The 17168-nt window shown below is 38.9% G+C and overlaps 1 protein-coding gene across 1 annotated transcript in view; it reads left to right on the forward strand.

Annotated features, from left to right (window-relative positions):
- The window catches only part of Nup205 (nucleoporin 205), a 70609-nt gene that overhangs the window by 21222 nt on the left and 32219 nt on the right, over positions 1-17168 (forward strand). Inside the window, 13 exon segments of the mRNA XM_038319416.2 lie at positions 2039-2155; positions 2327-2464; positions 3030-3078; positions 3081-3148; positions 3150-3180; positions 4377-4582; positions 5860-6042; positions 10039-10089; positions 11017-11226; positions 13697-13796; positions 14363-14500; positions 15305-15494; positions 16883-17003. Of these exon segments, the coding sequence (XP_038175344.1) occupies positions 2039-2155; positions 2327-2464; positions 3030-3078; positions 3081-3148; positions 3150-3180; positions 4377-4582; positions 5860-6042; positions 10039-10089; positions 11017-11226; positions 13697-13796; positions 14363-14500; positions 15305-15494; positions 16883-17003 (1602 nt within the window).

The raw sequence follows: 17168 nt of genomic DNA on the forward strand, positions 1-17168 counted from the left end.
TTTTATACCTGATTTGGAAGAGGCATAGTGGAAAATCTCCTTTTATAGATAATTGTTTAGACTTTTAATTTGTGGTATGCAGATGAACCTCAGCGTACATGTAAGGATGTTCATATGAGCAAATGAACATAGCCAGATGGGGTGGCACGGACCTCATCACCTCACAGCTCAGCACCTGTTCATTATGCTTCTCTGTGGTCCGGGTATTGTGCTAGGTGTGAAGCAGACAGATAGGGCTAGATCGTGTACATGGAGCGCTCTAAACCCCCTTCTCAAAAGAGAAAAGGACAAAGAAAAGAAACACTAAGAAGCCAAATGAGTAAGGCACTCTCTTCCTCATAGACAAATTGTATATGAAGAAAAGTGTAGACTGCAGTAGTACCTCCTCGCAGATCAGGCAGTAAATGACAGTCGGTTTCTTTAGGCTAAGGTTAGCTCAGTGAAGGGCTAGAATGGTCAGGATGAACAGGTAAGTCGAGACTCCAGCAACTCTAAAGACAAAGGTAAGCCAACAGAGTTTTGAAGTGGGAAGAAGCCTGCTCGTGCTTTTACTTCATATCTGGGGAAAGGAACCCTTAGAAAGGTTAAGGTTGAAATTTCTTCTAATTAATATCTATTTGAGTATTTGATTATGGAATGATGATGATTGTCTGAAAAGGTGAAAGTTGAGGGTATATTGTGGGTATAAGAATCAGAAAAATGTCTTGGGCAGGGGGAAACAATTTAATCACCCAATTCTTGAATACTATAATTTACTAATAGGTATATAAGATGATTTAAGGGTTTTTTTGTTTGTGTTGTTTGTTTGGTTTTTGTTTTTTTGCTTTTTTGAGACAGGGGTTCTTTGTAGCTTTGGAGCCTGTCCTGCAACTAACTCTTGTAGACCAGGCTGAACCTCTAACTCACAGAGACCCACATGCCTCTGCCTCCTTCCCGAGTGCTGGGATTAAAGGTGTGTGCCACTACTGCCTGGCCCTGTTTAATTTGTTTTTGCATTTTCCCTGAGTTGACTTTGGTCCCTGGGAGGAGACAGAGAGATAGAGAGAGAGAGTTGTTGTGTGTGTGTGTTTGTTTAATTTTTAAATACTAGGAGACTCCAGTCATTTCTCTTTCACTAGTTTATAGTCAAATCCTCAGAGTCAGAGATAATACTTCACTGGATTGCCTTAATGTGAAGTTTGCTTTAAAGCACTCCACTGTGGCCTATCTTAGTAATAGTGGTCTGTGAAAATGGAAGAGACCTAATCTATGGATTGTTCATCAATAATTAGCTGGAATTGTTGTTCAAGTCTTTCCATACTTTACCTATTTTCTTTGGATATTGAGAAAGGAACATTGGAACTTGCAGCTATAAATGTGTTTTTTTTTTTCCCGAGAACAAAGTAATTTCTTGTTTCATTAGCATTAGTTTACATTTTCATGCCAGCCAAGTGTAATGTTCACAGCATGCTGGGTTATGAGTTTTGCTTGTTACAATCACTGTAACATGTTCTGTAGTAGTTCTAGGGATGTGAAGTTTCATTCAGTATTTAGGATAATACTTCACTGGAGATGGGCTATACGCCAATGATAGTGATGTCTCTCTTGAGAAACATTAATCTCAATTTCTGTGAAGTGGAAAATTCTGTGGTAACTTTTTTTTTACATTTTATTATTTATTGTGTGTGTGTGTGTGTGTGTGTGTGTGTGTGTGTGTGTGTGTGTGTGTGGGCATGAGCATGTTCTAACAGACAGGAGAGAGAGGAGTGGAGTCAGGACAGCCTGTAGCAGTTGGTTCTTCCCACCATCTTGTGCTGGGCAGACTTGGCTGAGGCATCTTTACCTATTGAACCATCTCTCTGGCTCCCTGTGATACTTAAGATATTATAATCTTAAGTATTTTAGTGAAATTCCTATTGTATTTTTTATATTGCTAAAATATACAGGTGTTTAAGTGATGTTTCTTATATATTGTTACTCTTAGTTACGTAGTTTCTTGATTTTGTTATTAACCAATGCATAAGATATTTGCATTAAGCCTTGTCTAATACATACAAAGGTGAAGCAGCTGAAGAATCGGGCGGATGAAGATGCTCGAATGATTCACATGAGTATCCAGATGGGAAACGAGCCCCCTATCTCACTTAGGAGGGACCTGGAACACTTAATGCTCCTGGTAAGTCATTCTGCTGGAGAGAGAATTTTTTTTTAAATCTCTTTTCTGTTCCATTATTTTTCTTGAACCTTAGAAAATTTTTGCAGAAGAATTCAATACTAAGGTGCTTTTTTATTTCTGTAATTTTTTTGTTGTAAACGTTTCCCTATAGTTTTTGCTTATTCTTTGCAGATTGGTGAACTGTATAAAAAGAACCCTTTCCATTTGGAACTTGCTCTGGAATACTGGTGTCCCTCAGAGCCCCTGCAGACTCCAACGACCATGGGCTCCTACCTGGGAGTGGCTCATCAGCGGCCCCCTCAGCGCCAGGTGAGTTTCAGAGCTTTTTATTTTTACTCTCTGATTTGGCCATTGAAGAGATTTGAACACAGGTAATAAGTTATTTAGAAATCATCACTTTTCTTCTTTTATTTAAGAAATATATATATAAGTTTTTCATAAATAAAATAGCAGTTACTTTTGTTTTTTTTTGTGGCAATGAATTAAATCATAGTGCTGAATTTGTTTTAGGTTTTTTTTTTTTTTTTTTTGGTTTTTTCGAGACAGGGTTTCTCTGTAGCTTTGGAGCCTGTCCTGGAACTAGCTCTTGTAGACCAGGCTGGTCTCGAACTCACAGAGATCCGCCTGCCTCTGCCTCCCGAGTGCTGGGATTAAAGGCGCGCGCCACCACCGCCCGGCTTGTTTTAGTTTTTTTTTTTTTTTTTTTTTTGTTTTTGGTTTTTTTGTTTTTTGGTTTTTTGTTTTTTGGTTTTCAAGACAGGGTTTTCTCTGCAGCTTTTGCTTGTTTTAGGTTTTTATGTGGTTTTTTATTAGCTGTCCATGTTACCTTAAAAGTTGAGGTAAATTTTCTATAAACTTTTTTTCCTAATTTCAGGTTGTCTTGTCAAAGTTTGTTAGACAAATGGGTGACCTGTTGCCGCCAACTATTATATTCCTTATTTAAAAATGCTCCGGGGCTTGGCCAATGGACCTCAGTGTGCCCACTACTGTTTTAAGCCTGCTCAAAGTCAATGGTAGCAGTCACGGTAAGGGCAGTCTGCATGCTGGATTTGTTTTTACACTCTTGTGTTCTTGTACTGCTGTGTAGATTCTACCATAGGTATAAATTGCATTTATAATACTGAGGGAAAGAATTACACTGGTCATTTTTATGCATGGTAATACTTTGATTATGGTCTCCGAGATTGGGGGATTTTGCTGTTTATCTTGTTAAATACAGTTAAGTGTAACAAGTCTGAAGCCATATATGTGTTCTCTAAGAACACGTCTGATACATAAGACCAAGTATATTTCCTTGCAGTGGGGGTTTGGTTCTTGTTTGGCTTTACTTTGTTTTAAGATGGGTCTCACTCCATAGCCGAAGCTTTCTTAGAACTCGGTCGAAGCCCAGGATGGCCCCCAGACCTGTCACCATCCTCCTCCCTCACCTTCAGACTACTAGAGTTACGGTATAAGTCATCGTGCATAGCTAAATTTGATTTTTGTAATTTGCCCTCATCAATACTTATTTTCTTATTACTAATTTTTAGAATGACTTAAGCCAGATATATTTTTAGACTTAATTTAATTTTAGACTTAAATTAAGCCAGATATACTGCTAAAAGGGAAAAGAAACTAAATATCTGCTGTGTGTTTGTAGAGAAGATGAGTTTGGAGAACTTAAGCTTTAAAATACCCCTGGTGACAGGTGGGGGAGCCACGATTAAAGCAGCCATGCCTGTCTCCCAAGCCAGCGTATTGGCTGCTCTGTCAGGGCTTGTCTTATTTGTGGTTCTCTGTGCCCCAGTGCTTGTGTGTAGTGGAATAGTATAATTTATAGATCCGCGCTACAGCTGTCTCTATAGCACTCAAGCTCATCCCTTGTGAATTATTTGGTCACTGAGAACTTCCGGGTAGGAAGCAGGTAAATGGCATGCACAGTCACTTTCTTTGGGCTCTACCCCATCCTTAGGTCTGGGCAAAAAAGAATCGAAAAGGATTCTGACCCCTGTCAGCATACTACTTACCCGGGCAGAGCAAGGCTGATGATTTAGGACAGAGGACAATGGCAGACTAATGTCATTATAAGTTAAATTATTCTTGAACTTCAAGCAAACTGCTGGACCTTTCATAGAGGACTAGCCTTTGGCCCTGCCGCCTCTTATGCGGTAGGCAGACTTCTACCTTTGAGTCCCAAATAGGCCATTTTAAGAAGAAAACTCTATGTTGCTTTTCTTTTCAGTTGAAAACATTCAGGGAGCGGGCGGCAGCCCCGTATCCTGGGAGCATTTCTTTCATTCCTTACTGCTTTACCATGAACATCTCCGAAAGGACCTGCCAAGTGCAGATAGTGTCCAGTACCGTCACCTTCCTTCACGTGGTATCACCCAGAAGGAGCAAGATGGACTGATTGCTTTTCTGCAGCTAACATCTACTATCATTACTTGGGTAGGTAGTCCATCCCTAGAATGATTTGTTTTATGCTGTAGCCTGGTGACATCTTAAGTGGCCAAGCATTTTCTTTTAGTGGTTAATATTATGATATATTTAGCACATACGTAGCATTCATCCTTATGCTCTTGTTTTCTAGACTTTAGAGGATATAATTTTTGCTAGTTCTATTCACTAGCACAGTCTTAATTTGAAAATTATAGCCTGAACACGTAAGAAAGTAGTCAAGAGAGGAAAGTCAGTCAGTTGTGTGTGCATCCTTCTAGAACAATGGTTCTAAAACCATGTTGCAATCCCTTTGGGGGTTGAACGACCCTTTCACAGGGGTCTCCTAAGACTATTGGAAAACACAAGTATATTTACATTTAATAGCAAAATTACAGTTAGGAAGTAACAAGGAAAAGAATTTTATAGTTGGGGGTCACCACAATGTGAGGAGCTGTATTAAAGGGACACAGTATTAGGATGGTTGAGAACCAGAGTTCTAGAAAGTAATTCTAATAGAGGTTCTGAGATAGACACGTGTATAGGTATATATTTGTACAACAAGAATAGTTTTCATTAAAAGAAAGTTACAGTTATCTAATCATTTTCACAACTTAGAAATACTCGTTGATTACCAGAGCAAAATGAACTGTTCAGGTTAACATTTTGTCTAGAATATAGAAATGTATTTTATAGGTTTTGATTTTCTAATCATATTTGGTATTATTGTACATTAAATATCAAATTTATTATAATATCTTATTGAAATAAAGTGAAGTTATCATTTATAAAATAATTTTCATTCTTTTCCTCAGGAAAAGTATTTGTTGACTCATTCATGAATCAGATATATTTTAGTGTCATAATACTGTATTGTTCTAGTATTATGTTCTAGTATTATTCTAGATTTAAAAGTGCCTAAGATTTATGTCACCCTAGTAAACAGACTATTTATCTGTTTATAGTAGTATTTTCTGCTCCTCAGTCTGCCAAAGAAATGCTTTGAAATTTGTCTTCCATTCCTTCTGTGAGTAATCTAATTTAATCTACCAATAGGCTTCAAGCTAAGTGATGGACTCTCTTTGTTTTAGTATGTATTAAATGTACCAGACTTGGTAGTAGGTTCCTATATTCACATCTGTTCAGGAGGCCAAGTCAGGAGGATGGCTTGAGTTAGTGGAGGTGGAATCCAGTATAGGCAGCATGGTGAGAGAAATCTCATAAAACCAAACAGAAAATCCTAGATAAGCAAGTAAAAGCTTTCTTGTTGTTTTGTGTTCAAATCTCAGAGTGAAAATGCTCGCTTGGCGCTTTGTGAGCATCCTCAGTGGACTCCTGTCGTGGTGATTCTGGGGCTCCTGCAATGCAGTATTCCCCCAGTTCTCAAAGCTGAGCTGCTGAAGACACTTGCAGCCTTTGGAAAGTCTCCTGAAATTGCTGCTTCACTTTGGCAGTCGTTGGAATACACTCAGGTAGTGCCATGAACTCTCTTTTTGTATGCTTGGAGAATGGCTATACTGTAGAGCAAGAACATCTGGTTGGAGCAGTGTTCCAGGCATTCCCACGTAGGAAGTTAGGGTTTGGGAGCCAAGCATAGAATTAAAAACATACAGTCTGGGTTATTTTCTTGTGGTTCACAACCTTACTAGGTTTCTGAAGATAGGTTCTTCCAGTAACTCTAAAGATCTTACTTCCCAAGGTCAGTGAGATACTACTGTAACTGTAACTTCCTCTCCCGCCTACCAGTTCTCAGATAACCACTCAAAGGCTTAATATTAATTACAAGCTGTTTGGCCTATTAGCTCAGGCTTAATATAATTAATTATTAGTGGGTTTTTTTTTTCCTGAGACAGGGTTTCTTTGTAGCATTGGAGCCTGTCCTGGAACTCATTCTTTAGATTGGGCTGTAGACCAGACTGCCCTTGAATTTACAGAAATGCCTGCCATTGTTTCCTTAGTGCTGGGATTAAAGATGTGTGTCACCACTGCTTGGCATCAGGCTCATTACAACCTAAAATAACCCATTTCTATTATTCTATATTTACCAAGAGGCTTGTGGCTTGTTACCTCACCTCTTGCTTCCCCTGAGGCTGGTGTCTCTGCATCTGCCTTCCTTTTCCCTTTATTTTTGCTTGGATTTCCCATCTGGCCCTATTTTGCCTCACTATTGGTCAAATAAGCTTCTTTATTAACCAATGGTAATAAAATGTATTCACAGCATACATCATTTCTCCTTTTCTGTCTAACTTTAATGTAGTAAAATTATATAAAATAATTATCAAGTAAGAGTATATATATATATATATAAAGTTATGGTATTTAGTCTATTTGTATTTGGCAGAATTAAAGAAAATATTCTAAGCCAGGCGATGGTGGCGCATGCCTTTAAGCCCAGCACTTGGAAGGCAGAGGCAGGCAGATCTCTGAGTTCAGGGCCATCCTGGTCTATAAGAGCTAGTTCCAGGACCGCTAGTGCTACACAGAGAAACCCTGTCATCGGGGGAAAATTCTTTTATCTATCTTTGTGAGTCTAAAGTTTTATATTTAATTTATTGTTTATTGTAATGAAGGAAAACTATAATTATATAAACTATATTAATTATAAATATCTAGTCTTCAACTCCATCAACGGCCCCAGAAGGATATAATATTGCTTAAGTATCTGGGAAGTGTATTATTGTAAGCAACTTCCAAAACTCTAGAAATGACAGTGATATCTGATTGTCTGGACAGTCACCCAGAGTTCTCTCATAATGTTGGGGCATCCATTTTCCATAGTGTCTGGCAGACTTTTCAGTGAAGCAGGAAATGTGAAAGACTGTCCTGTCTATATTTGCAGATTGTCAGTCATTTTCCTCTGTGTCCTGCAGAATGTCTGGCAGTTTCTTCTGTGAAGCAGGAACTCTGAAGGACCATCCTGCCTTGTTTTGGCAAAGTTTAGTGATCATTTTCCTGTGGTCCTGCATGTCCAGTTTATACAGCATACAGTCAAGAAGTCCAGGCAAGAGCAGTTTCTTACCCAAATGGCTAGCCTTACCACATTGAAAACAAACTCCATAAGGAGCTTCTTCGATGCTCAACTTCGTCTTGAAGTAATTGGTGTGCCAGAAGCAGACGTGGCTCACTCACTCTCGAGAAAAGTCTTAAGTTCTTTTTTTTAAATATTTATTTATTATGTGTACAATGTTCTGTCTGTGTGTATTTCTGCAGGCCAGGAGAGGGCACCAGACCCCATTACAGATGGTTGTGAGCCACCATGTGGTAGCTGGGAGTTGAACTCAGGACCTTTGGAAGAGCAGGCAATGCTCTTAACCTCTGAGCCATCTCTCTAGCCCCCAAGTCTTAAGTTCTTAAAACATTTTAAATGCCATATTCTGTAGGTCTTTGAAATGTTTGAAGATTTTCTATTTGAAATAATTCTGTATTACCTTAAAAATCTAGCATTACTATAAGTTTGACTATTATAGATGACTATTAAATTGTGTTTCTTAACTATACATTATGTTTTTAAATGAGCTACATAAAAATAATACCTTAAACAAGAGTAGAAAATATGCATACAGTATAACAAAACTGGCTTAAATTTGTATCAATAAACCAAGATCCATACCAGTATAAAGTATTTTGAGATTAAAATTTTTTTGAATTAACATAGATTCAATAATCTACCTTTTTTCCATCATTTCTATATTGTATCCCTCTTTTTTCTTTCGAAAGAGATTGATTGACTACTAATCATTTACAACCAAAACACTTTAAATGAAAACATTTATAAACAATATTTTTTATATTTATTTATTTATTTATTGTGTATACAATATTCTGTCTGTGTGTATGCCTGCAGGCCAGAAGAGGGCACCAGACCCCATTACAGATGGTTGTGAGCCACCATGTGGTTGCTGGGAATTGAACTCAGGACCTTTGGAAGAGCAGGCAATGCTCTTAACCTCTGAGCCATCTCTCCTGCCCCTTATAAACAATATTTTGGGATATTTGGTTGTAGTTTTCTATATTCCTGCTGATTAGGGGCATTGTTAATTTTATGGGGATCTTGAGAATTACGGTTAAATCTTGATTGGGGTATCCTGTGTGATTGACTCTTCACAGTTAGCAGTCTTGGAGCTGTCGTGGACACTGTATTGAATTGTTTCAAGGGGTATTGTGTGATCAAATCATATTAATCTTGAAGCAATCCATAGATTCTCATATTCTGTGGAAACAAAAGCAGAACCTCTTTTCCAAAGCAACACATCCTTAGACTCAAATTTCTAATTTAAGAAAACTTAATGTTGGTTTAACTTAGCAGCCTTCATAATAAATGTTTTACTGTAGTTAGCTCATTTACAGTCAGAAATTTAAAGAAAACACAATAGTATATATAGTTCAGACTCTGTGTATTTTCCTTTTTTTTTTTTTTTTTGATCTTCGATACAGGGTTTCTCTGTAGCTTTTGGAGCCTGTCCTGGAACTAGCTCTTGTAGACCAAGTTGTCCTCGAACTCACAGACATCCACCTGCTTCTGCCTCCCTAGTGCTGGGACTAAAGGCGTGCGCCACCACTGCCAGGCTTTAGTTTCCATCTTTACATGGCCCATTATAGTGCAGCTGGCCATGGTTGTCTTTAGACCAGCCTTCTGACATATCTCTACCCATTTAATACAGGAAACAAATATTCATGTTTTCTGTACTCTTCCTTTTCCTCTGTGCCTTTCCTGCCCAAAGTGAAGTATTTAAGTAGCTTTCTGTTTTCATGGCTTTAGCCATTAAAGGTCCATCCAGCTGTTTAATAAGTTTTACAAAAATTTTCACAGCAGCTGGGTGACTTTTCCCTGGTGGACATAAAGGCTCATTGGGCAGAAGTGGCAGAATGACAGCAGGAACTCTTTCGACTTCCACCCATTGCACCATCACAGAAGGGTAGGATTAGGGTTGCATGGTATTTGACATTTCAGTGAATGATTTCTTTTCTAAAAGTCAGCTACTTTTTGTTCGTTGTTGTTTGTAATCTACATAGTAGTAGCCCCTTAACTGTCAGGCAAGTGAAGTATCACGAATAAGTGTGGTTCATTCTACCATAGAGCACTGAAGGCCTGTGGTGTGGTCAGGAAGAACTGATCACAAACTTGTCTCTTCTCAAGCTATTTCTTGGTTATGTATGACTGGTTGTGAGCAGAGTGTCTTAAACACAGGTGTGGTTCTCTAAGTTCTTTTCAAGAGCAAATTCCAGAATATCTGAGAGGAATTTGCTGAGAAAAGTGAATTGTGTGCTCTTAGATCTTTACAGTTTTCTGTTTATTATAATTCTATCTGCCAGAGCTGCTGAAGGAGTCAGGGACTCCTCGGTGATCACTTTATAGATAGAGTGATGCCTATGGGAGTGAATGGTGGGTAGATGTGTAACTGTGCAGTGCCGTTACTGCTTATTGATGAACAAGGATGGTACTGACATGCATTTCCTCTTTCTTCCAGATACTGCAGACTGTCAGGGTTCCAAGCCAGAGGCAAGCTATTGGTATTGAGGTAAGGTTTTCTTTTTTAGTTTCAACATTGCATTCATTCATTCTTATATTAGTGCCAAAATAAGATTGTGAGAGGTTATTTGTAGACTATTAAATTTCTATAATTTTTAAATTGAATATATTTACTTTTAGAGTGCTGAAGTAGAGACAGAACTCTTTTTATCATTACTTTATTTACTGTATGTGATGGAGGAGGGTCATCTGTCTATGCGTTACTTTCATAGGTTAATAAAGAAACTGCCTTGGCCTTTGATAAGCCAGCCCTTTGGTGGGTGGAGTAGACAAAACTGAATTGTGGGATAAAGAAAGCAGAGTCAGGCAGACGCCTCAGGCAGTCGCCATGCCTCTCCTCTCTAAGATGGACGCAGGCTAAGATCCTTCCCAGTAAGCCACCACCTAGTGGTGCTACACAGATTACTAAATATGGGTTAAAGCAAGATGTGAGAATTAGCCAATAAGAGGCTGAAACTAATGGGCCAGGCAGTGTTTAAAAGAATACAATTTGTGTGTTGTTATTTCGGGTGTAAAGCTAGCCATGCGGGAGCTGGGTGGGAACGCAATCCGCTGCTCCTTCTACATGTATGGTCATGTGTATGCCTAGGCACACATGTCCCTAGGTATGTGTGGAGGTCAGAAGGTATATGTACATACATGTCTATTCCTAAATATAATGTGCTTAGTCTGTATAATGTCACTTATATGTATAACTAGTGGGTGTGCTGTCTCCTTATTTTTAAAAGAAGCGTGTAAACTTTATTTCAAGGCTGAGATAATATGTGATTGATATACTTTGTCTTTTCTGCTAAGTAGGAAGTACTTTGTTAACTTTTTGTGTGGTGATAATATCATTATTAATGAGTTAGCATTAGCAAATGCTTTGTATTTCATATTTGTATTGCTAATTTTTTTTTTACTCTTTTATTTAAAGGTTGAACTCAATGAAATAGAATCACGTTGTGAAGAATACCCCTTGACTCGGGCCTTTTGCCAGTTGATCAGTACCCTGGTGGAGAGCTCATTCCCTTCCAATCTGGGCGCTGGCCTGCGCCCCCCTGGCTTTGACCCTTATTTGCAGTTCCTCAGAGATTCTGTGTTTCTCAGATTCCGTACACGAGCTTACCGGAGAGCAGCTGAAAAGGTTATGTTCAGAGCAAACCCTTTCTCTTCTTTGAACTCATTGTCACTTCCTTCAACCAAGGTGTAAGGGAATATAAATTCAGTTCGGTTCTTGGAAGTTAGTGAAATTTATAGGCCTAATTCTGTAATACCTTGGTTATTCATGTGTCTTACAAATAAATTTGGGCATTAAAATCAACACACTTTAATGATCAATGACAGTTTTCTGACACGAGTTCACAGTCCTCTTAACTGAGCCACTTTTTGAGATAAAAATCTCACTCATGTCTCAATTAAGCCAGAGTTTTAACTAAAAATTAAAACTAAAACCTATTTCACCCATGTTGGAAACAAATGGGATGTTTTTAGATTAGGATTTGTATCAGTTAAAGCTGACTTGCTAGTTCTCACCCAGAGGGAAGCTGTGGTGTGAACCGGTCACTTAGCTACCGTGGCTGACCGCTGAGGGGCAGTGATGTTTTCTCTCATCTTGGCTCTACTGTTAGACCCCACTGAGCTTATCGTATATATCGGTTTATGTAATTCTAGTATTACCTTGTGGCAGGTACTATTAATGTTCCCATTTTACAGAGGGAGACTTAGCAAAGTTACGGAACTTGCCCAAGGTCCAGGACCAGGGTTTGAACCTAGGACTCTGTCCTCAGATCCAAGCTCATAACCACTAAGCTATGTAAGAGACCCTCCAGGTTCTTATGTGGTTCACCTTTAGTGTATAATACTGTTTTTTATCTCAAAGAATGCCCTTGGGTATAGTTTATAGGGATGTTTCTGCTTCATTTGTTGTTTGCTTAGCCTGTTGAATGTTTTGTTATATTAATAATTATGGAACGAACTCAGTTCATGCTAATATTGGACAATTCAGAACTTAAGAAATTTTATCACCCCCAGCCCTGTTACTAAAAGAAAAAATAATTATTTCTTGTCTTTTTTTTTCTTGTACACCCATTTAAATAACACTAGAAAAAATACCTTATTACTTTGTATTGTTTGTCATATAGTATCATGGAGATTTCAAGTAATTATGAAGGTTCACTTAAAAATGGCCTTTAGATGGCTGCATAGTATCCATTCCTTAAATCTATGTCTGGCATAGTCTGATTCTTTGCGTTTTCTTCACCAGGGGGCATGTGATAATGTAATATTTAGTCATAGAAACTGAAATTCTCTTTGCTTTATAATTTATTTTTTAGTGATGATAAATACAAGGGGACACATTTTATTTAATCTCTAGAATCCCCTTTTAACATAAATGTCCTGATCTGATGAAATATTAATAGCAACCTTGCTCCATTAAACGTCATTTGAGATGAGCAGTGCATGTGTGCTCACCACAGTCTTTTCACAGATGTTCTGACTCGTGTTTAAACGAGTGTGTTTAGACGTCTGTACAATGTCATTGTGACCACAGTGTTTGCAGTTTTAGTCACCCACGTCCTCTCCAGACAGTTTTTGCCCATCTGAGTTCCCCTGCAAACATTGGTGCTTTTCTTGCTGCTTCCTGTTTTATTTTCTCTGACAAATTTTTGTCAAGTTTTAGAATATTATTTCTTTAAGACTTTCTTTAGTTTAATTTAGGTAACTACATTTTAAGACAGCGAATTCTCATGGACAACAGTACTTTAGATTGGAGAATTTATACTATAGAATTTAGAGGTAGTAGATTTAAACAGTCTTCAAATCTTGTGAGGTGATAATGCCTTTTTTTTGAAAATCCAAAAAGGCCAGAGTGTAGTCCCATTCTAAAACTCCGCCCTGATAAACTTGTAAGTTAATGACTTCAAAGTAGTCATTTGAAAAGGTAGGCATTTACCAGACCCCTGTGTAAGGGCTGCAGCTGTGCTGTGAGAGAGCAGTGGCTTGCATGTGCAGTCTGGGCTCAGTCTCCACCGTCACAAAAGGAAATAGGTAATAAAGTACTTTCTGCAATGGATTTTAAAGCAAAGTTTAAATTTCGCTGAGTATATAGCTGTACTTACGTGTCCTTCCATGTAAACTATTTTAAGTCCATCTTTAACAGTCAGATGGTTATGGGGGCATTTGGGGCATTTTGGCTGGTTGCTGGGCAGAGATCCCTGGTCTGAGCCATGTGACCTGAGGGTTTCGGTAACTGTGCTGAGCTTCATATGAGCTGCCTAGAGAAAATGCAAACTATTTGAACTTTATAGAAATCTGATATTGTGTAATTATAAAGTGAACATGGTCAGTACCTTAAGCTTGTAAAAGAGCTCAAACTTGACTGAAGAGATATCTCTTAAGTAACATCTAAAACATGTTCTATCTGTAAAAAAGCCCAACCTGTTATCTTTGACAGATTGTGAGTTAAGAATGTTTGCAATGAAATTCATAAAGTAGACTAGTGACTTTGTCTCTCTTCTGGAGAGTAGAGTGGAGGGAATGGAAAACTTGACAATTCCCACCTTGGACTGTTCATTATTGCTGATTTTTTTTTTTTTTTTTTTTTTTTTTTGTAGTGGGAAGTTGCGGAGGTTGTCTTGGAAGTATTTTATAAGCTACTGAGAGATTATGAGCCTCAGCTTGAAGATTTTGTAGATCAGTTTGTGGAGCTACAAGGTAATTGTCAGAGTTTGATTTACTTATTATGTATATAAATGTTAGTTGAAATTTATGATTAAGATTAGAATTCAATCTTTGCTTTACTGTTTTAATCATGTTCTGTGAAAGAGAAAATAGGTCATAGTTCCTTCCATGAGTTCACTTGTTTTGATGGTGGCCCTGGTCCCCATGCACGGGCGCCATTTCCCTGTGGGCCTGATGCTCTCAACGGCTGTGTCGCTGTCGCAGCTGTAGGCTTGCCTTCACCCGAGTTCATCCTGTTTAAGTTACAGTGATACAACATTCAGAGACAGAGTCTAACAAAGTTGTGACTGAGGGGCCAGTGAGGGTGGGACACTCACTGTTTCTTCATAGGTAGTGGCCACTTGCAAGGTATCCGTTAAAATCCCTGGAATTTACAGTAGAAGAGAACTGACTCCAGCAAGTTATGATTCTGAACATGGTGCACGTGTGCATACAGACAAACGTGCGCGTGCACACACAACACACCACACTCACACATGCATATTAAATAGTTTTAAGCCAATGCTGGCTCATCATCTGTTGCACTGTGTCCTATTTAGGAGAAGAAATCATAGCCTATAAGCCACCTGGCTTCAGTCTGATGTATCATCTTCTGAATGAGTCACCCATGTTGGAACTTGCTCTCAGTTTACTGGAAGAAGGAGTTAAGCAGCTAGATACCTACGCGCCTTTCCCTGGTATGTGCCCAAAAGTCTGTGTGACTTCAGAACTGGTGACATGTTTGGCTTTTGTAGTGTAAGAGTCTCTTCAACAACAGTGGTATTTGCAGTGAGTCATTGTGAGTGAAAACTGACTGAATTACTGAGACTGGTTTATTGTCACTATCTCATTGCAGGGTCTTCTGCAGGTAATTCAGATGTTTCTCTCGCTTTCACATCTTTAACATGCCTAACTCTGAATCCGAATCCTGTGCTGTGTCTTACTTCTCATCAGCACTATGGAGAGTTTTGATCACTCTGTTGTGGGTGCTGTACTGCGTGCTGTATGCTTCTGTCTGCTGGGTTCCAGTTGTACCTTCCTAGTTAGAATGTATGAGTGTTTATAGGTGTTGTCAAATGGTCTCTGGGCACACCTTACCCCATTCAGAGAGCAATTGTCTAAAACAGTGGTTCTCAACCTTTGGGTCACGACTCCTTTGGATCAAATATTAGATACACTGCATATCAGATATTTATAATATGATTCATAACAGCAAAATTACAGTTTTGAAGTAACAATGAAAATAATTTTATAATTTCATGTCACTACAGCATGAGGCTGCAGCATTAGGAAAGTTGAGAACCGCTGCTCTAGGGGATCCACGGAAAAGAGAAAGAAAGCTAATATATGGTAGCCTGAGCCACAGAAATACCTGGGTGTGTGCTGTTAAACGTTTGTAAAAAAAAAAAAAAACAAGGACTTTTTGAAACCAAAACCTGCCTTTTAAGTTTGTTTTCTCATTTCCAAGATTGATTTAGATTCTACTTCCTTTGGGATTACAGGGAAGAACACTGGAAAAAAGCAGTCAGATTGCTTAGCACTTCTCAATCTCACTCTGCAAAAGGAGAACCTTTTCATGGACCTTCTGAGAGAGAGTCAACTGGCTCTCATCGTCTCCCCTTTGGAACAGCTCTTGCAGGGAATTAATCCCAGGACTAAGAAGGCCGACAATGTGGTTAACATTGCCAGGTAAGGAACATTTGTCAGGAGAGCAAGAGAATGACAGAGTGGCTCTCCAGGTTTTATTCTCTCTTTTTTGTTGTATTTAATACATCACAGATTATTGGGTTTGGCCTACTTTAATCTTACCTAATTTCACTTCTTATTTCAATCACTCGGGAAGCCTTAATCATGCCTTTTTTTTTTCCCTTCTTCCTAGCTTATTCTGTGTCCTAAAAGTTTAGGTTCAAAATGAACAGAGTTTGTTTCTGTAGGGAAACTCAGTATTTGAGGGGTAGGGATAAGAGAGCCACTCCCAGTCCTATATACTACATGGATATTTACACACGTACATTTGCTGACATTCTGGTGGTTTGGTGTTGCATAGTTTGTAAAATCAATCACTCACCTCAGCTTCTTCTTATGTGATCTTTGGAAGTGCTTATGTCCACGTATCCTTTTGTAAGGGAAGTCTTCTTGTACCCTTGTCTGAGTTCGTTTTCCATTGCTCTGATAAAACAATGTGATCAAAAAGCAACTTGAGGGGAAAGTATTTTATCTTTACAGCTCTCGGCTCACACTCCCATCTCTGATGGAAGTCAGGAAGAAACTCAAGGCAGAATCTGGGAATCAGAAACTAATCATGAGGCCATGGAATGAATGGTGCTTACTGCCTGCCTCCTCAATGGCTTGTTTAGCTTCTTATAAGTACCCAGGACTATGAGCCCTGGGGTGACACCGCCCATAGTGAGCTGGGCCCTCACACATAAACTGTCAATCAAGAAATTTCACTGGCTGGCCCCAAAGCGCAGTGTCGGTGGAAAACAATCTTCTCAGTTGAGGTTTTCCTCTTCCAGATGAGTTCTCGTTTCGTGTCCGGCTGACATACAGTAGCCGGGCACAGTCTTCCTTAATCACCTTATGGGTGCTTGATTTCCTACATATACAAAGGCCCTTTTTTCAGATCAGTCATTTGTAGACTAAGACTTTCACGCAGGTATTTTTGGAAGGCATGACTCAGTTTACTCAACTTGTTAGAGGTTCTTTTGTAGCTGGAAGGGGACACCTTTCTCTCACTTGTCCGAAAGTGTTATATTGTAGGTGAACCTTAGAACTTTAAGTTTTCTTTCTCTTTTTCTTTTAAGAGTATATATTTTTAATTTTTATATTTATTTGTTGTGCCTGCTTGTCTCTATGGTATCACATGCATATGTGCACTGCAGAGGTCAGAGGTGAGGTTGGATCCTCTAGAGCTGGAGTTTGAGGTAATTGTAAGCAGATGTAGGTGTTGAGAGCCAGACCAGGTCCTCCACCAAATGTGCTTAGCCATAGCCATCTTTCAAATCCCAAAATTTCTTTTTCTGGACAGCAGTGAAAAGCCAAGCATGATCACATTGTTTTTCAATGTTTTCTTCTGAAGGTATCTATCATGGGAACAGTAATCCTGAATTGGCATTTGAAAGTGCCAAGATCCTCTGCTGTATCTCTTGCAATTCCCAACATTCAGATTCAAAATTGGTTGGCGATTTCACACATGACCAGGTAACTGATTCTCTTGTTGATGCATTTAGCTGCCACAGTAGCTGGGTGAGTTGTATTGTTTGTGGAATGATTTTCACAGAGTAGGTGCATCCATAAGAGATAGGTGGGGAACTAGCTGTGCACTCAACTGCGGTTTGTCTCTGCAGTGTGTACCCTCTGCAGTGA

The sequence above is a fragment of the Arvicola amphibius genome, chromosome 2 (genome assembly GCF_903992535.2).
Source record: "Arvicola amphibius chromosome 2, mArvAmp1.2, whole genome shotgun sequence".
Classification (NCBI taxonomy): Eukaryota; Metazoa; Chordata; class Mammalia; order Rodentia; family Cricetidae; genus Arvicola; species Arvicola amphibius.